The 27,556-nt window shown below is 36.4% G+C and overlaps 2 protein-coding genes across 2 annotated transcripts in view; one reads left to right on the plus strand and one right to left on the minus strand.

Annotated features, from left to right (window-relative positions):
* ABHD17B (abhydrolase domain containing 17B, depalmitoylase) overlaps positions 1 to 27,556 on the plus strand; it is a 584,428-nt gene that overhangs the window by 205,402 nt on the left and 351,470 nt on the right. The gene's annotated exons all lie outside the window — the stretch shown is intronic.
* The window catches only part of GDA (guanine deaminase), a 96,632-nt gene that overhangs the window by 5,073 nt on the left and 64,003 nt on the right, over positions 1 to 27,556 (minus strand). Inside the window, exons 4-11 of the mRNA XM_049770966.1 lie at positions 26,476 to 26,563; positions 22,446 to 22,551; positions 20,145 to 20,172; positions 18,543 to 18,650; positions 11,985 to 12,092; positions 10,688 to 10,785; positions 7,596 to 7,663; positions 2,634 to 2,780 (exon numbers count right to left, since the gene is read on the minus strand). Coding sequence (XP_049626923.1) covers positions 2,634 to 2,780; positions 7,596 to 7,663; positions 10,688 to 10,785; positions 11,985 to 12,092; positions 18,543 to 18,650; positions 20,145 to 20,172; positions 22,446 to 22,551; positions 26,476 to 26,563 — 751 coding nt within the window. The remainder of the gene's footprint in view (positions 1 to 2,633; positions 2,781 to 7,595; positions 7,664 to 10,687; positions 10,786 to 11,984; positions 12,093 to 18,542; positions 18,651 to 20,144; positions 20,173 to 22,445; positions 22,552 to 26,475; positions 26,564 to 27,556) is intronic.

A 27,556-nucleotide genomic window follows, 5' to 3' on the forward strand; every position in this document is an offset into this window, starting at 1 on the left:
GATTCCCAACATCCCATATGATCTCCTGAACCTGTCTGAGTACAGAACCATGAAAAATAAGAATTTTGAATGACCCTATCATCATAAAATTGTGTGTATAACAACAGGTCATGGTTGATGATACATATAAACTTTTGTTGGTTTTGTGACTATTAGGGCCTGAGGAGTTCAGGCATAAACCCACCAAAAAAAAACACAGCTGCTTATATTTACTTATTTATCTATCTATTTATTTATTTATTAATTTATTTGTTATGGCTTTTGGGTCAGGTCTTACTCTTATATCTGTACTTAGGGATTACTCTTGGTGGGCTCGAGTTGACAGGGATCAAATCTAGGCTGGCCAAATGCAAGGCAAATAACCTACCCACTATATTACTTTCCAGCCCTGCTGCCAGTACATTTATAAATGAGTCCGAACTTAGATTGGTAAACAATTCAAATGAGTTTAAGAAAATTTATTTTAGTTGCTGTTAAAGCAAATGAGAGTTCAATGAAGGTGACTTATGCACACCTTGAGTGAAGAGGCTACACTTTAAACAAAATCTAATAATTTCATTTCACTCAGCTTCTTGTAGAAATATAAGTAAGGAGCAGAAATCCCATAAGAGAAAGCTAAGTAGCTCTAAAACAAATTTAAAAGCAGTACAAGGTAGAAATTTGATAAGCACACCAGGCTGTCTTGACCAGATGGATCCTGATGAAGCAACTCACAGAGTGCCTAGAATAAAAATAGAACTATAAATATGAGTTGTTTGCACCATGAAAATTAAACTGGGGTGACAACTTCCCGCACTCAGATGCCTAATTTCAGTGGGGGGTGGGGAACAGGGAATGACACTTTTTTACTCACTCAAAGAATAGCTGTTTTAAAATGTGAAACTTTATAAAATGAAATTCTAAGACTTAAGCATTTTTTTACTTGCTTTTCTTGAAGAGTTCTTTTTATTTTGTGGGAGGGTGTTTTAGATGATACTAGGTGACAAGATCTATTCTTGATTCAGGGGGTCACTTCTGAGGGGTGTTTAAGGAACCATATAAGGAAATAATGGAATGAAAACATTTTTGACTGTTCTTTGAATGTTCTGGGGTTGGATACATTTTCTAAAGCATATTTCCAGATTGTGCTGGAGAGATAGCATAGAGCTTAAAGCACTTGCCTTACATGTGGCTGACCCCAACTCAATCCCCAGCACCACATGGTTCCCCGAAAACTGTTGCATATGACTCCAAGCACCACTACAGGAATGTAGCAGCATTGTGTCCTCAAGATCCACAGTACTAGAACACCAAGAAAGGTCTCCAGGCCTCCTGAGCACCAGTTATGAGATCACAAAATAAAAATTTAAATAAGAAACTACATGTAAAATATAAAAAGATTATGTTAATATTTGCTTATCAACAAACTATAGTTTAATATAGTACTTCTATGAGAATTTGGATAATATGATGGACTAATGAAATACAGAAAATACTTAGTAAAAGCTGGGATTTTTGTAGGAAGCTCTGACAGTGAAAGGCAATGGATAAGACTTTCATTCTGGCCTCATATTTTCAGTTTTCAAATCATAGTACACTATTGCTTGACAGTATCTTTTTCACCAGCCACATTATCAATGAGATGAGCTAATAATAATGATGAGGACTTGGGGCCAGAGCAATGGTGCAAGCAGTGAGGTGTCTGCCTTGCATGTGCTAGCTTAGGATGGACTGCAGTTCGATCCCCCAGCATCCCATATGGTCCTCCAAGCCAGGTGCGATTTCTGAGTGCATAGCCAGGAGTAACCCCTGAGTGTCACTGGATGTGGTGGAAAAACAAAAAAAAAAAAGTGATGAGAATTAAATAACAACATATCTAGAATGCACTACATAATTAGAAATTAGTGAGTCTTATTTTACTACTACTACTACTATTTATTTTGGCTTTGTGGCTGCACCGCTTATTAAAGCTCAGTGCTCAGAATCACTCCTGGTGGTCCTTGGGAGACCATATGCTGTGCTGGACCCATGAGTGTGCCTCAGGCACTTGAACCAATGCTAGTATGATTATTATTATTATTACTAGGTGTAGGGATTCAGCCCCATAAGCTTCTGCCAAGGACAAGAAAAATCATGTACTTGACTCAGTGGAAATAATAGGTGATTTTAAAGAATTGTATAATAGATTATTTTAAAGAACTAGGCAGTACTGTGCATGCCTTGCATAGGACAGCCCCAGGCTAGATCTTTAGTACCCTATAGATCTTTAGTACTGCCCACCAGAAATGACTCCTTGAGTACAGGTCTAGGAATAAGCCTTGAGGCATGATGGGTCTGACCCCCAAAACCAAACAAAAACTTGTTTTTATGTTCTCAGTATAAGTATATTATAACCATTGGTATAATGGGAAAATTGAACAGCTTTTCTGCACAAAACAGTCAACTGGCTGAAAAAATGTTACCTTTTCTCTTGCATGAATAGTCACCTCACTTACTAAGTTTAAGGAATATCATGTGAGATGAAAAAATTCATAAGTATTATAAGTATATGTCATTGAGATGCTATTATCACACACTATCATATGCTACTATCACATGCGTCGAAGGACACATCACATACACATTGTATGAGAGAAAAATAAAACAGTCATTACCTTGGCTGCCTCCTAAAGTGGCTAGTCTGAAGACTTCTTTGAGGGTGAGGCTTTTCTCATTTACCTTATTAATCAAAAGTATATTAGAAACCATCACTGCTCTCCTGATTGCATCAAGCATGGAGTACGAGTAACCACCAGCCACATCTATATAAAGTAAAATACAGTCAAAAGAGTAAACTTAAAAAAGAAAGAGCTAGACATATGAGGTTTGTTTTACTTGCTTTGTTTTTTTAGTATGCTCTTTGTTTTATTAGTTTTTTATTTTTAAAAGTACTTTAAAAACATAGGAAAAACAGGCTAATATTAAAATTCAAAACGTTTAATTACTACTGAAGATATACCTGTATTAATTCCTGGAGTTTCTGCAACAAATTATCACAAATTTTAAGACTAACAAAAGCATAAACTTATTCGCTTGCAGTTAGGGATACTAGAAGTCTATGACTAAAGGACTAGCAAGGAGAGCCAACAGCACTACAAAGACTCTCAGAGGAAATATTTTCCTCCTCCTTTTGCTTCTCAACCTTCTTGTTTGTGAACTTCCTTCCTGCTTTCTTTCTCAGAAAGACATTCATCATTGGATTTAGGATCAAGATCTGCATTCCAAGAAAGGTGTCAGGTACAAATTTTGAGTGACTTCTTTTGGTAAAGGGCACTATTCAATTTAATAAAGTTAAGGAAAGAAACATTTTTTTCCTTCCAATTTTATAGCCAGATATACTCAGAGGCTATTCCTGGTTGTATGCTTTGGAGTCACTTCCGAGCACCAGGCAGAGCTATCTCTAATGTCAGATGGAACAGTGAAGAAATGCTTAAAAAAGAAAAGCAAGCAAATGAGAAAGAATATTGAGGAAATAAAGAGAGGGAAGGAGAATCAGTAGGGGTTCTCCAAAGTGGAGAGAACTTCTTTTATAAACTCTGCTGCATGAATTACCAGGCAAATTGTTACAAATTTGTCTGCATTGTTAAAAAGATCATTTAGATAATCTATTATGAAATTTAAAGAAGCTCACAGTTCTAAAAGTTTATTCCAACTCTGTTCTAATTCATCTAAGAATTTGGGGAGATCAAAAAACCACTTCTTTATGATAAATTTTTAGGAAGAGTTCTTAAAAATTGTAAAAAAATATTTTTAATTGAAAAAAAATTGGTGTAATAGGTGCCGTAGAGATAGCATGGAGGTAAGGCATTTGCCTTTCATGCAGAAGGACTGTGGTTCGAATCCTGGTATCCCAGGATGCCAGGGGCCTGCCAGGGGCGATTTCTGAGCATAGAGCCAGGAGTAACCCCTGAGCACTGCCGGGTGTGACCCAAAAAGAAAAATTGGTGTAATAAAAGAACAAATGCTCATGTGGAAAGCTTTATGTTCAGGCTTTATGGACTGTGAAAAAATAACCAACCATAATTCAATTGAAATATTACTTTTGACAAGAACAAATGTAAAAATTAATATATGAGTTTATATAAAAATAAGTTATCATGATTTATCAGGGGGAAATACATTTACATTTATATTTAAAAAATTATACTTAAAATATATATCAAGCCTGAGAGATAGTATTTTGTTTTGCATGCAGCTGACCCAGGTTTAAAACCCAGCACATATGGGCCCCCAAGCCTCACCAAAAATAATCCCTGAACTTAGAACCAGAATTAAGCCTTGAGCACTGCTGTGGCCCAAATCAACACAAAGTACTTCATTTATAATATTAAACAAAATGATAAAACAAAAATTTGTCACATACTATGTATGGAGTTAATTTAAAAACCAAGGAAAGATTTAAAAATAGTGAAATCATGGAAACCAGCAGTCTTCCTAGAGAGCATTTAAACAACAGTTATAACCAGTTTAAATAAATTGAGAAAGAAAATTGCACTAACTGTACTACAGTATAGCAGATAAGACACTCGCTTTGAATGCAGGGACTCTGGTATCAGAAAGGGTCCCCTAATCCTGCAAAGCCAGAAGAAAGCTCTGAGCACTGAACACCAATTTTTTTTCATTAACTGACTATAGTTATATAGTAAAAGTTCTCAGTCAATTTTTCTTATCCATTTAAGCTTTTCTCTAAAAGCAAAAAATAGATTCTCTGCCTTAACATCTGTGATAGAATCACATATTATCACAATCTCAATGACTCAAGATTGAAAATGTAATTTAAAAAATATTAAGTGTTGGGCTCAAGTAAAATTGATAACAAAAACCTGCCTGAACATACCTCTTTATGTTGTATTATTGTATGTCATAAAAATCAATTCCTAGATATAAAATGAACTGAAAATTGAATTAACAAAAAATGATGAAAATCATCATTTCATTAATGCTAACTTCCTGGAGTTCTTAAATAAGGAAGATGAATGCATCAAAAATGGAAATTAAACCCATAGGCCCTGAGTAAAATTTTTTTAGTTCATTCAGACTCAGAAATAAAAGAAGTTTTACAGCAGATGCTTAGACATTTGGATGTGATTCACACTTTCAAAGTGAGCAACATTGCACATAAGAAAAAAATAATTAGAATGTGCTGTGATCAAAAGAAGACCACTTATTCATCAGCCACTTTGAATGCCCTTCAATGAATATCAAATTGCCTGTGGGAATTGTAATCTCTTTTTGTTAAATACAACTTAAAAACCAAAACAAATACTTAATTAGCCTCAGTGTTGGTAATAAGTAAGGTCAAATAAATTTCTTTTGAGATAGTATTTGTGATGAGTAATAGTATTAAAACAAAAAGCATATCAACCCAACACTAAAAGGTAGTTAGAAGAACAAAATAAAAAGGAAAAAATAATTATGGTCTAAAAATAATTTTATTTTGACATGTACTTTGTAGTTCAGGCCTTGGTTTGTGACATTCAAGCTAATGACATTGAAACTTCTTCCATGGCACTATTTTCTTTTTCATTTAATCACTATTAAACTCCAAAATTATTCATGATTGTTTTCCTGGCATATAATGCTTCAACACCAACCCTGGAGAAGACCAATGTTTATTTCCCTCCACCAATAGCCCCCTAAAACTTTCCCACCCCTGCTTTCCTCTCACCCACCAGTCTGTTTCTATGAGGGTAGTTTTGTTTTGTTTTGTTTTGTTTTGTTTTTAAATACTTGCACTGTGGTTTACAGTTTCATGTATAACACTACCACCTTTCAGCACCACCACCTCCTCCTGGTTGAACATGTCCCTCCACCACCACCCCTTTCTTGTTCTGTCTGCCTCCCAGAAAACACACACACACACACACACACACACACACACACACACACACACACACACACAGTAGCAAGTCTGAATACTACTTCTCATGTTCTTTGTTTCCAGTGTCTTTGGGAATTCATTATTCCACCATTACATCTATTTATAGCCAGCATATGAGAAATAATTCTGGGTCAGTCATTCTCTGACTAACTTCACTCAGCATGACACTTCCCAGATGGATCCACATAGTAGAAAATAGCATGTTTCTATCTTTTCTTATAGCTGAGTAGTATTTCATTGTGCATATGTACCAGCTTCTTTATTTGGTCATCGGGTTTTTTTTTTCTTTCTTCCAGATTTTGGCTATTGTGCAGTAGTGGCCCATTATTTTTTTCTTTTCTTTCTTATTTCCTTCTTTTCTTTCTTTCTCTTTCTCTTTTTCTTTCTCTCTTTTTCTTTCTTCCTTTTTTATTTTTCTTTCTTTCTCTCTTTCTCTCTCTCTCTTTCTTTCTTTCTTTCTTTCTTTCTTTCTTTCTTTCTTTCTTTCTTTCTTTCTTTCTTTCTTTCTTTCTTTCTTTCTTTCCTTTCTTCTTCTTTCTTCCTTTCTCTTTCTTTTTCTTTCTTTCTTTCTTTCTTTCTTTCTTTCTTCTTCTTTCTTTCTTTCTTTCTCTTCTTTCTTTCTTCTCTTTCTCTTTCTTTCTTTCTTTTCTTTCTTTCTTTTCTTTCTCTTTCTTTCTTTTCTTTCTTTCTTTCTTTCTTTCTTTCTTTCTTTTTCTTCTTTCTTTCTTTCTTTCTTTCTTCTTTCTTTCTTTTCTTCTCTTTCTTTCTCTTCTTTCTTCCTTCTTCCTTCCTTCCTTCCTTCCTTCCTTTCTCTTTCTTTTCTTCTTTCTTTTTTTTTTTTTTTTTTTTTCTTTTCTTTCTTTTCTTTCTTTTCTTTCTTTCTTTCTTTCTTTTTTCTTTCTTTCTTCTCTTTCTTTTTCTTTCTTTCTTTTCTTTCTTTCTTTCTTTCTTTCTTTCTCCTTTCTTCTTCTTTCTTTCTTTTCTTCTTTCTTTTTTCCTTTCTTTCTTTCTTCTTTCTTTTCTTTCTTTCTTTCTTTCTTTCTTCCTCCTTCCTTTCCTTCCTTCCTTCCTTCCTCCTTCCCCTTCCTTCCTTCCTTCCTTCCTTCCTTCCTTCCTTCCTTTCCATCCTTCCTTCCTTCCATCCTTCCTTCCTTCCTTCCTTCCTTCCTTCCTTTCTTTTCTTTCTATCTTTTCTTTCTTTCTTTCTTTCTTTCTTTCTTTCTTTCTTTCTTTCGTTTCTTTCTTTCTTTCTTTCTTTCTTTCTTTCTTTCTTTCCCCTCCCTCCCTTCCCCTCCCCCTCCCTCCCTCCGTCCCTCCGTCCCTCCGTCCCTCCGTCCCTCCCTCCCTCCCTCCCTCCCTTCCTTCCTTCCTTCCTTCCTTCCTTCCTTCCTTCCTTCCTTCCTTCCTTCCTTCCTTCCTTCCTTCCTTCCTTCCTTCCTTCCTTCCTTCCTTCCTTCCATTTTCTTCCAATCAAAACTAAGTGAGCTAAGTAAGTACAAGGCAAATGTCCTACATACTGTATTAAGGATTCCACCTCACGAAGCATTATTTTTATACTGCTTCCAACTTCAAGTTATTACTTCAAGGTATATATATTTTTTAGCATAGAACTATTAGTCCAAATTATTTACATTAAAAGTTACATAACTCAAGTAATCATTTTGCCACAGCTCCAAATTGCTTGCTTGCTACTAACCTGTACCCAGCCCAATCTTCACGTCATGCTTCAGGACTTCTAGCACATTGAGAAAGCCACTACTTAGCCTGTAGAGAGATTGAATAGTTAAAACAAGGATCTCAGGTGACACGAACAATGGAAAGCTCTACTTACAACCTCAATGCCTTTTCTATTAGATGACTTAGAATCATTTTAGTTTTCCTTTGGATCTTAGAAAAACACAAAGCATATCTTTTAAGAACTGAGACATGAGATCAGGAATTCTACCCAGGAACCACCTGTCCCAGTTGCTGCTGCATCAGAGGCAGCATTTAATTTTTTTTTAAATAATATCTTTATTTAAGCACCATGATTACAAACATGTTTGTGGTTGAGTTTCAGTCATAAAAAGAACACTCCCCTTTTATCAGCACATTTCCAATGCCCCCCATCTTTGTCCTTTCCCACCCCCTGCCTGTATTCGGGACAGGTATTCTACTTCTCTCATTCATTAACATTGTCATGATAGTTGTTAGTGTAGTTATTTCTCTAACTGCACTCATTTAAATAGCTCCAACTCTAAATATGGCTCAAATGTATTAGTCAAGCCAGACCATCTGAGTCTCAATGTTTAGAAGGATCATAAAGTACCATATTTTCCGGCATATAAGACAACTTTTTTTTTGGTTTTTAGGTCACACCCAGCAGCACTCAGGGGTTACAGGATAAGTAGGGGGTCGTTTTATATGCCCAGTCGTTTTGTATGCCAGAAAATATGGTAGGTAGAATTCTTAGGCCAAAGTTAATTTATGGAGGCCACAAAGCAGGAAGAGGCAAAAGGAAAAGCAGAGAATCATTATCAAAGAAAAATAAAAAAATGATAAAGTTTTCAATTAACACCAAAGTATTATCAGTCTTTTGTTTGCTTTTGTTTTGGGGCCACACCCAGTAGTGTTCAGGGTTTACCTCTGTCTGTGCTTAGGGGACCACATGGGGTGCCAATTAACAAAGACAAACACCCTATCCACTGTACTATACTCCAGCCCGTTTTATCAGTCTTGAAAAATAATTTCTTTAGGGCCTTCTTCTCTAGAGAAGTAGTACACCAGGTAATATGCTTGCCAACCCAACCCGGTTTCAATTCCTGGCATCCCATATGGGCCCCCCAGCACCACCAGGAGTAATTCCTGAGTGCAGAGGTAGGAATAAACCCTAAGCATTACCACTGTGACACAAACCGACAACAATAATTATTTAATCAATCTACCTTGTGTATAGAAAGCACAAACACTGAGGTATTTTCTTTCTTGTCAGTTTAGAACATACCCTGAATGAGTAGCAACTTGTAAAATTACAGAAAAGACCATAATAGTACAAATGTGAAATGGAGGAAAAGCTGGTAAGTCCAGAATTAACTATTTAAAGGCTGCTTCTGATGCATCAGTAATTGGGACAGGAGATTCCTGCGTAGAATTCCTGATCTCATGGCTGTACTTAGCAGATATGTTTTGTTGTTTTTTTTTCTAAGATACAAAAAAAAAAAAAACAAAAAACAAAAAACCTAAAGTGATTTTTAGTCAACTGAGAGAAGGTAAATGACAGTCTGCTTGAAATGCACATAACTACTTTCCCCTGGCTGTCCACATGCCTAAATATCTTATTTGTTTAGGAAGGAAATTTAAACATAACCATTCATAAATGTATTAAACTTCAAACCTCCCTTTGTATTATATCTAATTTAAATATGTAATTAACCCAAGAAATGCCATATCTCTTCCCTATTTGGTCATCAGGACATAATGACTGTCATTAAACTCTACATGGGAAAGATTCCCTATCATGTGTGACTAGTTCATGCCTAAAAACTAGAAGCTTCTGGAACTTCCAGAAACACTTCAAAATCACAACTTGGTAAGTCTTTCCTACAGCCACTGACATAACAAATTTTTTAATTGGCAAAAATCCCAAGACACCTAATTGTCAGGACTTCTACAATTTAGCTAGAAGTTTTCTTCGGCTGCTATAGCCTACTTTATCCTAATTTGGTAAGCTCAGAAGATCCAGAAAATAACAGTCCCTTAACCCAACTCTTCATCAATAACTGATGTATTTGGGTGTAGTTCCAAAAGCCTGTATTGGTAACTTACTTAATGATGCCCTCTTTTTTAAGTTTCTTCTCTGTCTTTTTCTCTAAAGTGTATTCCTGAGACCACATTCTTTAAAAAAAAATAATAAAAAGGCTAATAGCTATGTCTTGCATCAGCTGCCATGTCCACTCATTGGTCAGCTTCATAGATTCATTTTCTTTCTCCAAAGATATGTAAACCAAGCAGTAAAAAAAAAAATTCCTGATACACCAGCCTCACAGCTGGAAGTGATTTAAAATGCAAAAATTTTGCCTTGCAAATCCAAACAGAAGAAAAATATAGTAACTCACAAAACACCAAAAATTAGCAGAAGTTAAATAATTTGCTGAATGATGTGAAGCCTACATAAGTGATCACCCCCAAACTTCATCTATGGGAAGGAATTGTGTTCTGAGTCAACTAAAACTAAAAATGAGAGATCCCTTCGTAAACCTAGAATAAAGATCTTCACCAGGGGATTTACACATTGCCTAAAATTAGATGTAATATGCTGTCTGGTGTTAGGAACAGATGTAAATTGTATGTAAATTGGCACCCTGGGAAGTCCAGCAGAGACATGGGTTGCTGATTTTGAGTAGCACTACATTAGTTCTTAGTTCTTGGGGAATTTCTAGTTGTTTACACAACTAAAAGCAATGGAAAGTCATTAGAAAGCACATATTCCGGTGCTTATTTGTACATAGTGAATATTATTGGTTTGGGATCTTTTCTATTGTATTACCATTGTCTTGCTTTGCTTAAAATTTGAAAAATATATTGACATATGATGGTCTTGAATGCAAATATGTGATTTCAAAGAATATGTATTCTCCTAGAGCTCTTTCTTTTCATGACGCCACAGGTAAGCATCTAGTTACCTAACTTGTCTATCTAGTTCTCATTATAACCGAACATAATTATTGAAGAGAGATACTGGAATAATGACATAAAACAAAGATATCTAACAATTCACTCAGAGTGTAAACCTTCCTATTATTCACTTACGATAAGTTAGAGTTGGGACAATGTGAGATTGATGCTCCTCTTTCTTTGAAAATGTTCAATTCTTCAGCAGAAAGGTAGCAGCCATGTGCCATCACTGTCTGAAAAGAAGAGTGTTTTGCATGGAGTTTACTACTTATACAAGTTAATTCTCATACTGAACAAAGTACCATAGATGCAGACAAGATAGAAACTATGACTTAGTAGGTACCATCTTACAAAGAGCACTTATGATGATATTTTTTTTCTACCAAATTACTATATACAAGTTTTACCTCAAAAAAGACTTGTAGATATATTTTATTATAAAAGTTTCAGCATCTGTCTAGAACTTACCATTTTTCCTTTTTTTAGTCTATAAAATAATGAAATTTGATCAATGTGATCATATTTATGTCTATTATATGGTTCAGCATACATGTGTCAGCATACAATTTATATGGTTCATTGAAGGCTAAAATTAAAATGTAATTAGGTCTCTCCTTAAGTTTATTAATTCAAAGTTAATTAGTTATAAAAGCCAAACTTTTTTTTTTTTTTGGTTTTTGGGCCACACTTGGTGACGCTCATGGATTACTCCTGGCTATGCACTCAGAAATCACTCCTGCTTGGGGGACCATATGGGACACCAGGGGATTGAACTGCAGTCTGTCCTAGGCTAACGTGGGAAAGGCAGACGCCTTACCACTTGTGCCACCACTCCAGCTCCAAGACTGTTTGAAAAGTGTTTTCAGTGATTAAAGATGAAAAGTAAAGTATTTTTACTTTCTTCCTTAGAAAAATTCACCTTTAATATTTAACATTCAATATGGGTTTTCAACTTTCATGAAATGATCACACATCCAATATACACAAAAACCAATCAGACAATATTATATAAATGTTTTCTTCATAAGCCTATATACCTATTTGTGAATATTAGATAAATTTATAATAACATATATGTGTTTCACAAACTAAATAATACTTCACTGATAGTCATTTTTAAGGTTTTATATGTAATTCACATCCTTATTTTTATTTTATTTTTTACAGAACAAGTTTTAGGAGGTACTTCCACTAATTCAAGTGGATACACAGACTGTTTCAATAGATACTGACAAAGTATTCTTGGACAAAATGATACTACTCTCCTCACTTATGCATCTTCAGGACTATTTTTTTTAACTATGTGAAAATACTACATGCACACACTGAGCAGTCCTCTAGTTCAGAATTTTGTATCTCATTGTTTCTGAGATTTAAAAACTCAGATGAATATGCTCAAATTATACAAATGACATCATAATATACAATTTACCTTATTTGTCAGAAGATTATTTTTATCATACACATCTGTGTAGTTTTTATAACTGGGATATAAGTTTTTCACAGCTTCAACTTCATCACGATTTTCACTTATGTGGCTCTATGAGAAAACAATATTCAAAATACTTTTAATGTAAAATACTAAAATACTAATACTTTATACTATAATATATAGCATCTATTCCATTTTTGTGAATAATTTCTACATAGGAATTTAAAGATGACAAAAATTTCATATGTTTTATTTAAAACAATTTTAGAGAAAGACATAGACTATATAAACTATAAAAGATATACATGAGAAACTTTATGAAAAGCAATATTCTGGGGCTGGAGAGAAAGTATGGAGGTAAGGCATTTGCCTTTCATGCAGAAGGATGGTGGTTCAAATCCCAGCATCCCATATGGTGTTTGCCAGGGGCGATTTCTGAGCATAGAGCTAGGAGTAACCCCTGAGCACTGCCAGGTGTGATCCAAAAACAAACAAACAAAAAAACAAAAACAAAAACAAAAAAAGAAAAGAAAAAGAAAAGCAATATTCTTTCAAACAACGTTTTCCACAAGTTTTTTTAATTCTAGAATTTTATTTTTATTATTTTATTAGTTCTTTATTTATAGTTACACATATATATTTACATGTTTCCTTTTGAGGCTACACCCCACAATACTCAAGACTTACTTCTGGGTCTATGCTAAAGGGTTATTCCTGGCAGGGTTGAGAGTCTACATAGGATACCAGGATTGAGCCTTACCCACTGTAGTATATCTTAAGTCACTAAAGAGTTCTTATTTTAAAAATAAAAAGTATTTCAAAAAATAACTATTGTGTATAAGAATGTACACTACTGGTGCAAATATAAATTGGTAGTCACTACAGAAACTATAATAAATTAAAAATAAAAATATAAATAATATAATTTTACTTTTAGGTATTTAATTAAAGAAAATAATGATTATGACAAAAATATATGCACTTCTATGTTATAATATTATAATATTAGTTACAATAGCCTTACCTGTAGAAAGGATATGCTCATCAATAGACGAGTGGATAAACATATATGTATATATGTTTATACTATAAGCTAATAGAAGGAAATCCTGGCATTTGACACAGCACAACATGGACAGATCTTGAAGTTTCTTGCTAAGTCAAAGTTAAATATTATGTGAGAAGGCAGACTGGTATTAAATAAGGCCATGCAACAGATGAGTGGCTAAAGAAACTGTAGAACATATATACAATAGAATACTATACAGCCATCGGGAAAAATGAAGTCATGAAATTTTCCTATACTGGATGAATGTGGAAACTATTATGCTGAGTGAAATAAGTTAGGAGAGAGAAAGACACAAAATAGTCTCACTCATCCATGGGATTTTAAAAAAAAAATAAAGGACATTATTGTAATAATCCCCACAGACAATAGAGATGAGGGCTTGAAGGACAAGCCCACAATATGAAGCTTACCACAAAGAGTGGTGAGTTCAGTTAGAGAAATAACTACCCTAACAACTATCATGACAATGGTAGTGAGTGAGAGAAATAAAATGCCTATCTCGAATAGAGGCAATGGGTGGGGGAGGAGGGAAATGGGGGGCATTGGTGGTGGAAATATTTCACTGGTGAAGAGGGGTGTCCTTTTTTTTATAAATGAAACCCAACTACAAACATATTTGCAAAAAAAAACATGTTTGCAATCATGGATTTTATCTTTAATAAAATATTTTATCTTTAATAAAAATATCTTTAATATCTTTATCTTTAATAAAGATATTAATTAAAAATCAAAAACAAAGAAAAGAAATTGAAAATTATACTAAACCTAACTAAAACTTCCTCTCCTTTCTATTATCTCTAGTCTATGCAATAGCAGTTTTAATAAAGCAATGATAAAATACTGCAAAAAATATATAAGGTCATGAACATTTTTGTTCCCCAAGCACCTGGAAGGGTCACTCCTGAGCACAGAATGAGGAAAAGCTCTTGAGCACTATAAATGTGATCCCAAACCCAAAATAAATCAGTAATAATAAAATATCTTAGATTAATAATAAAGCATTTATTATGTCTTGTCACCCACATACACATAGAAAATTAAAAAATAATTACAGGGCTGAAGAGATAGCATGGAGGTAAGGCATTTGCCTTTCACGCAGAAGGGCGGTGTTTTGAATCCTGGCATCCCATATGGTCCCCTGAGCCTGCCAGGAGCAATTTCTGAGCGTAGAGCCAGGAGTAACCCCTGAGTGCTGCCAGTGTGACCCAACCCCCCTAAAATAAATAAATAAATACATAATTACAGGTACAGAGAACAGATTGATTAGTGCCAGAGAGGCAAGTGAGGGAAATGGATAAAAGTGGTCAAAGGCAAAAACTTCTACTTAAGAATAAAAAATTGTTGATGTTCAGGAGAGGCTAACCAATACATTGGCATTTGGGGCACCATATGCAAACGGTAGGGATCTTGTCTCTTGTACTATCTCTCTGATCCAATATATAAAACTTTTAATAACAAGACTTTAGGGCATTCTAGCTAGGTCTACTACCATGTAAGTGTCCCTCCAACGATGATTCCAAATTCCTTTCTCCTACTCTGCCTTCTTAGCAAACTTATTTAAAAATTTTTTACTTTTGGGGCCAGAGCAGTGGTGCTAGAGGTAAGGCATCTATCTGCCTTGCAAGCGCTAGCCTAGGATGGACTACGGTTCGATCCCCGGCGTCTCATAGGGTCCCCCCAAGACAGGAGCGATTTCTGAGTGCAGCCAGGAGTAACCCCTAAGTGTCAAGGAGTGTAGCCCCAAAACAAAAACAAATTGTTTTTGCTTTTTCCAGTATGGGTCACATTTTATGTATGTTACTTCTATATCACCAAAATAGTCATGACTTTTGACCTTGGAGACAGAGAGATAGTACAGTGAGCCTTGCACTTTGCAGACCCAGGTTCAAATCCTGCATATGTACTACAAATATTACTAGGAGTGATTCTTGAGCAATCTGGGTGTGGCCTCCCAAAAAAAGAAGAGGAGAAGTGAGAAGAGGAAAGGAGAGGCTGGGCAAGGAACAGCATATAGGGGAGGAGAGAAAAGGAGAGGAGAGGACAGGACAATCAGAACTATGGGAAAAGTTTGAATGTTCATCTATAGACTAGATGTTGAATTCTATTTTTTTTTAAATTTCTATTTTTAAGTTACTGTTTTCAGAAACAGAAAACATAAGTTGGCACAGATTTTAAATATTGAGCACTTCTAGCAATTTTGATTGGAATACTAAGAAGTAAAATTTGGGGGAAGGAAAAAAATTTAAAGGGCAATAGACTTCTGATAATAGAAAGCAAATACATCCTGAAATTCTTAGGGAAAAAATGCTGAAATTTGTTTTCTGTCTTTTGAAGTTGTAACTCTAGTTAGTCTTTGAAATGTTAATATTCTAAAAAAAGACATTACATTGTCCTAAGACTGTGGTTTTCAATGTTGATCTATTGACCTGTGCAGTCTGCAAGCCTACAAATGGTTGAAAATCACTACTGCAAGAGCCTGGGGGAGGAAATGCATAAAAATAGAGGCATTTTAAACACTTAAAACACAGACACTATTGACTTTTTATGTACACTGGGGATTAAGCATTTAAAGTTATGACAAAAATGAACATATATGAAAAATCAGTCAATGCCTCAACATCCCACACCAAAATCTACTTTCCTTAAGCAAAGAAAGAAAAAAAATATCATCCCTAATCCCTAAATTTACTTGAAGTTTATACCAGCTCTGACCCCACCTTCCCTCGGACATTTAATTCCAGCAAGTGTCAAGCAGCAGTATCACCCACTTTGGGAAATACTGTATTAAATAAACTGAGGTAATTTTCCTAAAGATGAAAACAAAGAACAACAGAAAAGCTCTATGGAAATGGCCCCTACATTAATCTTTTGTAAGTAAACTTAAAATGATTGCATTTTTTTGATACCATCAGAATGCAAACATTTTTGGGTGGAGCAATAGTACAATTGGTAGGGAAATTGTCTTGCACTGAGGCCAAACCAGATTCAAGCCTTGAGCATTGCTGGGTGTGGCCCAAAAGCCAAAAACAAAACTACCAGTGATAAAGGTATAGTCTAATGGTGAGACCTGAGAAGGATAGGTGACAAAGCTCTTTTTGGGTGGTGGGGTATTTTTGACCACACCTGGTAGTGTGCCTAAGGCATACTACTGGTTCTGTGCTCAAAAATCATTCCTGATGGGCTCAAGAGACTATATCTAATGTTGAAAATTGAAGGCAGGTCAATGTGTGCAATGCAGGCCATTAAAAGCAGCAAAAACTTTCTAGTAAAGCTTATTAATGGTTATCTATGTTCTTACTGTGGTTATATAAAATAAGTCAAGTTATTAGAGCTATATTTAATCTCCAAATACTAATTTTACAGTAACTATTTGTTAGCACTGGGTTAATCGTAAGTGAAAACTGTCAGTATTTTGCGAACATTAAGTACCATATTTTTGTTTTTGTTATTTTGGGGTCACACCCGGCAGTGCTCAGACTGGCTCTACCTCAGAAATCGCTTGTGGCAGGCTCGGGGGACCATATGGGATGCTGGGATTCAAACCATTGTCCTTCTGCATGCAAGGCAAACGCCCTATCTCCATGCTATTTCTCCGGTCCCTAAATACCATATTCTTAATTAATTTTGAAGTCTTTTGCTTTTTACCTGTGAGTTAAATTGGATTCTACATTTTTCTAATATTTGACTGTGATTTTCCAAGCATTCATTTTCATTGTTTCAAATTACATTAACTAAGAAATAGGATTATGGGGCCAAAGTGATAGCATTCTTTGCACCTGGGAGTATTGGGTACAGTCTATAGCATCACTGGCTCCCCAAGCAATTCTGGGAGCTACTCCCAAGAAATCAGCCAAGAGTAGTCCCTGAGCACTTTTTGACATAGCACTAAAACAAAACCTTTTGTTTGTTTTTTGAGACAGCAATGCCTTGGGTTTATTCCTGGATCTGTATACAGGTTATGCCTGCCAGGTTATGTATATCTCATCATACAGGTTATAATCTCAGTAAATTATAAGGGGTGCTGGGGATCAAACCTAGGTTGGCCACATGTAAGGCAAGTGCCCTACCCACTGTGCTATCACTCCAGCTCCTTAAAAACAAAATTTAAAAATTTAAGTTGTTCTTTCTCTACAGACTGTGTAATATAGATATGGATAGCTTGCTTTAGATATGGTCAGAGAAATGACCATGATGGTTGTAACTGGACAAAACTTGTGCTATTTTTCCAATTATTGGAGCACAACAGAGACAATGCAATCCGGAGGTGGGGGGGTGGGTTGCTAATAGAGTTCTTTTTCTACCTATCATCATTTTTTTATGTTTTTTTTTTTTTTTTATGGGTTGCTGGGATTCGAACCACCAACCTTCTGCAGGCAAGGCCAAGTGCCTTATCTCCATGTTATCTCTCTGGCCCCCTCTACCTATCATCTTATTTGACCCCTTAAACAGCAATGAAACTGTACTTTCATAGTTATGCTAAATCCCGGTGTCCCATATGGTCCCCCGTGCCTTCCAGGAGCTATTTCTGAGCAGACAGCCAGGAGTAACCCCTGAGCAACGCCGGGTGTGGCCCAAATACAAAAAACAAAAAGTTAAATCTTAAGGAAACAAAATTTCCTCTAAAGACCAGAGATAGCACCATAGTTAGGGTACATAGTGATTTGATCCCTAACACTGCTATGTTCACCCTACCATTGTCAGGAGAAGCTCTTGAGCACCACTGGGTGTGACCACCAAAACCAACCTCTCCACTCTCCCACCCCACTTTTCTCCTCCAACATGATAAAAAAAATCAGTAGTTTTCCTTTCTCCCTATTTGCCTTTTTTTTTTTTTTTTTTTTTTTTACACAAAAGCCAACTCTCCCAAGTAAAAATTCTAGTTCAGTATGTCGTAAAACTTGGATGGGGAAATGGGTACTTCCAACTCCCAGATGTAACCCAGCTGGGAGCTTTATATAATGTTTTATTCTTAAATTTCAACAGCTTGTTGACAAAGTAAAATGTACTTTTTGTTTTGTTTTGTTTTGTTTCAGATTTTAAATTAAGAAACTTGGAATAAAAGAGGTTTTTCTCATGTGTCTTGTATAGTGGAAATTACATTTGTTTTGCTTTTTAAATAATAAGTGGTTTTTCCAGAAATAAAGCACTGGAACACTGAGAAAATATCGAATAAAAAAGAAATAGGAAAGCATTAGATGTATCCTTTAGAGAATCATTAACCAGTCTGATGTTAATCTTGCTTGGTTATTTACAACTTGCTTATCTCTCCAAATTTGATGAAACAAGAGTGAGAGAAAGAGGAAATTGGGGTTGCTTTTCTGAAAATTTAAAAAACAGGTTCTAGGTGACACCCATAAGGGCCTTTTCTATCCTACTATTTTCTACTTGCAGGAAAACTATCAAAGAACTGGAGTTTACTGTTGACATTCAGGCTACCAAGAAGTCTAGCAGGTCTGGAGAGAGGTCAAAACCATGAGAAAAATACCTACCTGAATATGCAAATTATGGGTCTTTGCTATATTTCCAAGTTCACCCATCAAGTTTTCAGAGCAGGAAAGAGAAAAGCGTGGAGTCACAATGGGCTTCACTCTAGAATACTGGAAAGCACAAGACAGGTTAAAAGAGAACTATGACTGGCAAGAGTATGTAACAGATCATAAAGGGCATCTCCTACAATAATATGGTATGTTGTAATTTGGGAGACAAACCTTCATGATAGAAAAGGGTGAAAATTCTGAGTTACATGGAAATGGCTCAAGACAGGGGAAAAAGGAGAATACATTATGTTTCATGCCAACATATTCCATGCCAATTCCATGCCAAATGCTAGACACACCCTCCACCTGCATAACCACATGAAGTTTGGGTGAGGCCTAGACTGCATTATTTGAAGAGAATTGGGAAGCAAAAGAAGTACTGGGGACATAACATGTAAGGTACTAATTCTTTTCCATATTGGAAAGACAGTTCCATAGCCTTCCTAAAGACTTTTGACTTTAAGGTGTGACTGCAGTCTCCTATGATGACAATGGGCAATGCAGAACAGACTCATGTGAAGCCAGGTGAAGAAAAGGATTCATCAAGTATCATCTGTCTCTCCCAAGATTATATTGATGAAAACGCTGAGGTTTCTGATGGTTTCTCATCATGCCACAAAAAGATGATGGGGGGAGGGGTCTGGGTTTGATCCCTTGCATCTCATATGGCCCCCAGAACCTGCCAGAAGTAATTTCTTAGAGCAGAGCTAGGAGTAACCCCTGAGCGACACTTGATATGGTCTCCAAACCAAAACCAACCAAACAAAAAGGTAGATGATATGGAAGGTGTATAATTTGCCAGTGTGGGATTTTGCATAATTATATCATAAAGTAGCCTTCAGGGGATAGTTATAGAATAGCAATGTGCCCATAGGCTTCCCATGCTAGGTTACCACAAAAGGGTACCCAAGGTGAATGCTTCAGGTAACCTGGCATGCTATGTGTATTTATCCAGTGGCAGGAGCACCAAGGCTGAATGTGACCTTCATTTCAGACAGATCATGAGCTTTAAGAGATTTCTATCAGTATTTATATGGCCTATACACAACATAACCTCCAGTTGTGACCAATTTGTCTATTTCCATAAATTCATCTTCTTTCTCCCCTGAGACTAATTCTGTAAAGTAAATAAATTTCAAAACAGAAGGAGGTAAAAAGAACAATGAGAAAATAAAAATATGGCTGACCCTACAAAATCCACTGTGAAAATAATTTAAGGTTCTTAGGAAAATATTTTCTGCATAGAATAACTCAAATACACACAAACTAATTTCTCTCAGACAAATTAATTATTTGGTTTTTTTTTTTTTTTTTTTTTTTTTTTTTGGTTTTTGGGCCACACCTGGTAATGCTCAGGGGTTACTCCTGGCTATGTGCTCAGAAGTTGCTCCTGGCTTGGGGGACCATATGGGACACCGGGGGATCCCGGTCCGTCCAAGGCTAGCGCAGGCAAGTCAGGCACCTTACCTTTAGCGCCACCGCCCAGCCCCACAAATTAATTACTTAAGTAATGTATATGCAGTACAAATCCAAGTTATGGGAAAGTTTACTTACATTTCTTTGGAGCATTTCTGACACAAATCTGAAATGAAACAAATAATTGGGGAGTTAGAAAATTCATTTTTTAAAGGATGAATCAATTTTTTCAAATAAGTTTTTGAAAGGGTAATAACAGCATGATCCTTCCATGTCCTAATTTTCAGACAAATACTTCCAATACTGCACATGTTTTACAACCTGTAATTAAAGATAAAAATGTAGTAATTACTATTCTTTCTCATTTGCAGCCTGAGGGATGGAGTACAAAATCACAGGGAAAGAACTTTATCGTATAAAATCAACTGGGCTATTTCAATTACTCCCAGTGTGCACAAGTCATTCTACTAGCTTAAACTCTGTTTGGAGGAATACTGCAGAATGGTATACTCTGTACATATTAGAGTCATGGGTATTTTGTGCACCTGGAGATGTTCAAAGGTCATGATTCTCTCTACTTCTAATCTTTATGAATTGTAAGTTACTCAGTCACACAATGTCATCATTCTATGCAAGAGCAGAGCTTGACTAGGTATGAATGTTAGAGTAAAACAGAAGGAGTGACCTAGAGGTGGTTGTGAAATGCATACTAAGGAGAGTGGGTATCTTAACAATGATATCTATAGAGGTGGTAGATAGGTAGGGAACATAAAACAGTTCTGTTTGTTCTAGATGCAACTATGAGCTAACTATAATGTTTATCTTCTAATATTTCTTTGATCCAGAATAGAATGAGAATAAAAGTTGAGTATGAGCACAAACACAGACTGATGAAAAAATTGTACAGATAGAAAATACATGCTAAGGGCATGTGCAATTCTTACTTCAGGGCTACATCAGTAATTTGTCCCCATTCTCAGGATGTACAGGGGAAAGAGGCCTGTAGTAAGCTAATGAATTTTCTTTTCATTCTCTTGGTTACTGAGTGAAAATGCAAATAATGTATCTTCTAGTTATTTATAAGTTCTTTAATTAAATTCCTCCATTAAAGAAATAAGAAAAGTAAAACTTAAAGTATAAGTAGATTATCCCAATATTATACATAATATGACCTGCAATTAAAAACAACTTGATGGGACTCTACAAGCTGGGGACCCTAGCTCATTTTATTGTGTCATCCCATCCCACCTCTTGGCCAGAACTTGGCCAGCCCTCTCTCAAAACCCAAAACTGTGTGGAGTTTAGTGTATTCATACCAAGACATTGTTAAATACATAACAGGTGGGACACGGCATTCCTATTTCTCAGACAGTGTATACTCTCAAAACTCAGTTAACTCAATGGAGTAACTAGTTGACAACTTTCTCAGCATACTCAAGTAACTCTGCATATAAGGAAAGTAACAAAAAGCAGGTGTATTGGGCCCGGAGAGATAGCACAGCGGTGTTTGCCTTGCAAGCAGCCGATCCAGGACCAAAGGTGGTTGGTTCGAATCCCGGTGTCCCATATGGTCTCCCGTGCCTGCCAGGAGCTATTTCTGAGCAGACAGCCAGGAGTAAGCCCTGAGCACCGCCAGGTGTGGCCCAAAAACCAAAAAAAAAAAAAAAAAAAAAAAAAAAAGCAGGTGTATTATTGATCATCATTTGGTAGAATTAATTCAATAGATCACTTCTCAAGGAACTGGGAATTCTAAAAAGTACAAAAGCAACTTAATGGACAGACTACTCTACTTAAAGCAAATCAAGTGCAGAAGTATAAAAGACCAAATCTATATTCTAGGACAGCAGATGGATAGATGGTTTACTTTTTAAAAAGAATCTTCCAAGGCTAGAGAGACAGTAAAGAAAGGTACTTGGCTTCCATCTGTCTGACTCCAGTTTAATTCTGAGAGTCAGTAAGTCCCTGAGCACCAATGGATATGAGCAAAAATTAAAATTAAATAAAAAAATAAATAAATATAAATCCTTCATTTAATAAAGAGTTTCAAATTAACAGAAGCTTTAAAATTGAATGTTTATGCAAACATTTGAAGCAGTGGCACAGCGGTAGGGCATTTATTTGCCTTGCATGCAGCTGGCCTAGGACGAACCATGGTTCGATCCCCCAGCATCCCATTTGATTCCCAGAGCTAGTAGCAATTTCTGAGTGCATAGCCAGAAGTAACCCCTGAGCGTCACCAACTGTGGCTCAAAAACAAAAACCAAAAAGTCATATTCAATATGCATTTTTTAAGAACCAGATTAATTTCTTAAAGTTGTGCAAAATCTATTCAGTCATATATTCACACTGCACCTAGAGCTGGGAATCATCTTTTATCCATTTCCATACTCATTATCGCAGCGAAGAGACTGTCCACAGGACAAAGCAAAGCAAACTTACCTCTCTGTTTCCTTGACTGATTCCTCCGTGGTCTCCTTGTATTCAGGGACACTGTTGTTCAAATCCATGCAGACTTTGCCCACAAATGCCCGCTGCCCAAACTTATCTGAGGCACACACAAACAACATCTGAAATCATGTGTCTTTCCTAAACAGTTGGTTTCTTGTTTATTTTTTCATTCTCAAATGAAAACCATTATGAAAATGTGATGATGTAAAATCACATTATGAAATGTAAGGATGTGAGGATCATCCGACTATTTAAGAACAGTAGCAACAATAACAATATCCCAACTCAGTTCTGTAAGTAATGCAGGATTTGGGGCTTACTCTTAATTCTTCTAAATACTCCCAGAATGGCTCATATTAATTTTTTAAGGTCTAAGCCCACATATGCCTAGTATCCTATGCTAACTAAATGCAGGTATGAGGAGTATGCCCAATAATACACATAAACACAGAGGACTATGAAAAAAATACTAATACTGTATTTTTCAATTATTTTATTTTAGGCACAATGGTTGACAAACTTGTTATAATAGATAAGGTTTATACATAAAATATTCCAGCACCATAACCTCCACCAGAGTGTCCACTTCCTTCTACCATTGACCTAGTATCCCCTTCAGTCCTTTAGTCCTCTTAGTTTTTATTGTCTTTAGGCTTTTGCTAGCTCCCTTTGTCTCTTTAATCCCACATATAGAGAGGTAATTCTATGCTGTCCCTCTCCTTCTAATTAATGTCACTCAGCATAAGACTCTCCAGACTCATCCTCAAAAATTACTGCTATTTCTTTCCTTTCCTCTCCTCCTCTCCTCTCCTCTCCTCTCCTCTTCCTCTCCTCTCCTCTCTCTCCTCTCCTCTCCTCTCCTCTCCTCTCCTCTCCTCCCTCCCCCTCTCCCCTCTCCCTCTCCCCTCCCTCTCCCCTCCCTCCCTCCCTCCCTCCCTCTCCTCCTCCCTCCCTTCTTCCTTCCTTCCTTCCTTCCTTCCTTCTTCCTTCCTTACTTCCTTCCTTCCTTCCTTCCTTCCTTCCTTCCTTCCTTCCTTCCTTTTTGATTTGTTTTGGTTTCGGTTTTAGGATCACATATGGCTGTAAACAGGGTTTAAAGTTGGTTTTGTGCTAAGGTATCATTCCTGGCAGGGCTCACTCAGAAGGCCATAGGAGATCATAGGGGTCAAGCTCAGGTTGGCTATATATTACAGAAATTCCCTACATGCTGTAAATCTCTCTAGGGATATTATTTCTTACTATTATTAGATATTATTCTTTGCTTGAGTTACTATTCTTTTTGTTTTGTTCGGGGGCCATGCCCAGTATGCTCAGAGGTAATGTTACTCTTGACTCTGCACTCAGGAATTACTCCTGGAGGTTCTTGGGGACCACATATGTGAAGTTGGGTCAAATTCAGGTCGGCCACATGCAAGGCAAACATCCTACCCATTGTACTATCTCTCTGACCCCAAATGCTATTATTCTTAACTATAGGAGTATCAATTTTATCTTTGGGGGAAGAGTCTAGCAGTCCTCTGCACTAAACAACCAAGTCTTTATTATATGCACCAGAAAAATCATGTTTCAGCTATAAAACTGAAGCTATATGTAATCAGACTATCTTTGATTTTTTTTTTTTTTACAATCTTGCCACATCTGTCATAAAAATCTTTCAGAGGTCTTTCTTCCTCTCTTTCTCTTTTATCTGGACATTGAATTGTTCTTTCTTAAAACAGTGTAACATATAACTTTCTGGTTCAAAAAAATTTTTAATGCACATATACAAATCTCTCCAAGAAATCAACATTTCTCCACTCAGAATCAAATGGCTCCCAGTGAGTCCCCAGGATATTTCAAGGGGATCTCAAGTAAAAATCATATTGATTAAAAAATGTTTTTAAATAATAAAAAAATCACATTGATTAAAAAAGAAAGGAAGGATTGATACCAAATTTTTCTTCTCTTTTCCTTAACCTTTTTATCTTCAACAGAATAGCATAACTTGAATCATTCAGTCTCATAAATTGAGGGGGGAAAATGATGATACAAGGACCAGTCATATGAACATGTAGTGCAAATAAAAAATGACCAGACTGGAACACCAAACCCAAAGTCAATGACAACAGAATAGATACCCAATCTACAACAAGCTGTAAAGTGGAGACCAGTTACACTAGTAGTCTGGGGGGTAAAGGAGGGAGATATGGGAGACATGCTGGGAATAGGAGTGGAGGGAGGACAACATTGGTGGTGGGAATGCCCTTCATTCATTGTCACTATAAACCATAAATAATAAAAAATAAAATAAAATAAAGAGAAAATAAAACCTAAAAAAAAAAAAGAAAGGAAGTAGTTGAGCTTAGCACTAGATTAGGTGACCTTCCAACAGGACAAGGGCCACAGGAAGGCCACAGTTGGAGAGACACTGATCTATGTTTTTTGTGTGTTTTTGTGATGACTTCCAGTCCAGTGGTATGCAGGGCTAATTTTTGGTGGTGCCAGAATAAACCCTGGGTCAGCCTCATCTAAGGCAAGTGCTTTACCCCCATATTGACTCTGCTCCCAAGAAAAGCTGATCTTTACTATATCATTTGTCTAAACTCCTCACCTATTCCATGTGCCTCTCCTCAACTCCTCTGCCCCAAACTTCCTGAAACTACCTCCTATTCCTATATGTTGACAAATTCTTTTCATTAGATGCAAGATCTTTTTCTCTTTCCTCAATTAATCTTCCCTTTAAAGCCTAGTTGAAATACCTCTGCCATAGATTTCCTCAATTACCCATTTTTGACTTATCTTGGTACCCTCTGAAATAACAATATTTATTTTTAGGATTTTTGTATAAATTGCTTTAGTCACTAAGTAGTAGTGTAAATTGTATTACTGAATAATTTACTGCACTAAGCACTGTGCTGGGAATCAATCCTTGAATCACTGATCTAAATCCTATCTCAGCTGTGCTCACTATGTATATAATTTAATCACAGTGCACAACATCTCTGAATATAAATTTATCCATCTAGAATATGAGGATGTTACTAATTCCAAGGGTGTTTTTCTGTTGTTGTTGGTTTTTTTTTGGGGGGGGGGTTGGTTTGGGTTTTGTTTTTTGTTTGTTTTGCCAGTAGTGCTCAGGGTTACTTCTGGCCCTGTGCTCACCACCTTCTCTGTTGGTGATCAGAGGATCAGATGGGATGCTGGGGATTGGATTCAGACCAGCAGAGTGCCAGGCAAATGCCCTACCTACTGTACTATCAATCTGACACCCAATTCCAAGGGTGTTTTCAGATGATCTGACATAATCCATGTAAAGTGCTTTGCACAAAGTCAAGCCTCCAGTAACAACTGCTCTGTGGTTATCAAACAGTTCATTCTGCCTGTTTCAAGGACAAAAAGGAAGAAAGGGAGAGAGGAAGGAAGGAATGGAGGGAGGAAAAAGAAAAGAAGGAAGGAGGGAAAGAAGGAAGTGCAGAAAGAAGGAAGAAAGGAAGGGAGAGAGGAAGGAAGGAATGGAGGGAGGAAAAGAAAAGAAGGAAGGAGGGAAGGAAGGAAGTGAGGAAAGAAGGAAGGAAGAAAGGGAGGAAGGAAGAAGGGAAGGAAGGAAGTGAGGAGAAAGAAGGAAGGAAAGGAGGAAGAAAGAAGGAAGGAAGGAGGGAAAGAAAGAAGGAGGGAAGAAAAGAAAAGGAGGGAGGAAAGAAAGAAGGAGGGAAGAAAAGAAGGGAGGGAGGGAGGAAAGGAGGGAGGAAAAAGGAAGAAAGGAAGGAGGAATGAAGGAAGGAAGGGAGAGGGAAGGAAGAAAAGAAGGAAGAAAGGAAAGGAGGGAGGAAGGAAAGGAGGGAGGGAGGAAGAAGGAAGAAAGAAAGGAGGGATGGAAGGAAGAAACGGAGGGAGGAAGGAAGAAAGGAAGGAAGGAAGGAAAGAACGAGAGGAAGGGAGGGACAGAGGGAGGGAGGAAATCCAATATTCAAATTTTAGCAATTAAAGGGCAGGATGGCTCACAAGTGTAAGTTGTTGCCAGGCCGTGCTTTCATCTCCTCACCTGTAATTTCTGCAAGAAGCAGTGATGAGTCAGTGTGAATTGTTCCAAAGTAACAAGCTGTGGTTGTTCCATTCTTTAGTGTTCTCCTCTAAAAATAAACCACATAAACTCATGAATCGTGTGTGCCCAGAAGAATCACATGGCAAATACAGATGAAAATAGAATTCCAGTTCTTAATTTTAAAATATTTTTATTTAAAGATATGACATTTTAAAAAGAAACACAGCAAAGGTAATTGGCAAATCTATTTTTATTCTAAATGTGTTAGCTGGAGAAGTTGATACTTAAAATTTTCTAAATTCACATAGTTCTGTGTTATAGAATTTTTAACATGTGATGTTAATGAATTCATTATTTTTTTTACAGATTATTTAAGGATAGCCAAAATTTAATGGCACTGGAAGTGAATAAATGAGATTCAGACAAACTTCTAGTGCAGCCTGGCAGATTGGTCACATTTGTAGTTATCTCCCTTTCTTAGAAAATATCCACTAAAATAAAGGACAGGGACCAGAGAGATGCTGGAAACTCAAACTTTATTCCTGTCACTAAATGATACTCCCCTCCTCCCCTGGAGCAGAGGCATAGAGCATAGAGCAGTACTAAGTATGGCCCCAAACCAATCCAATAAACAAAAAAATATTAAGAGGCAACCCTGGTTCTATGTCTTGCATCATGTATAGTCCCCAAGTACTACCAGCAGTGATCCTTAAACAGAGCCATGAGTAAGTCATGAATATGATGAACATGATGAACAGATGGTATCCTAAATCCCACTTTCCCCCCAAAATAGTATTAATTCACAAGAAAAACATAAGGGAAGGTATACTTAGAGAAAATATCTCTGCATCTTCCTAGAAGCCAAAAACAAAACAAAACAAAACAAAAAAACAACCACAACAACATGGATTTGAAACTGGAAGCAATTTAGGAGAAAAGAAGCAAGCAATTGTAAACAGGGAACTAGCTAAAGACTGTATACTGATCATTAAACCCAGGTGGAAACCTTCTTGTTGAAACAACCAACCACCTCTTATTTGTCCCTTGCAGAGAATATAAAATTTTTGTCAAAACCAGAGAA

Source organism: Suncus etruscus, chromosome 3, assembly GCF_024139225.1.
Source record: "Suncus etruscus isolate mSunEtr1 chromosome 3, mSunEtr1.pri.cur, whole genome shotgun sequence".
NCBI classification, from domain to species: Eukaryota; Metazoa; Chordata; class Mammalia; order Eulipotyphla; family Soricidae; genus Suncus; species Suncus etruscus.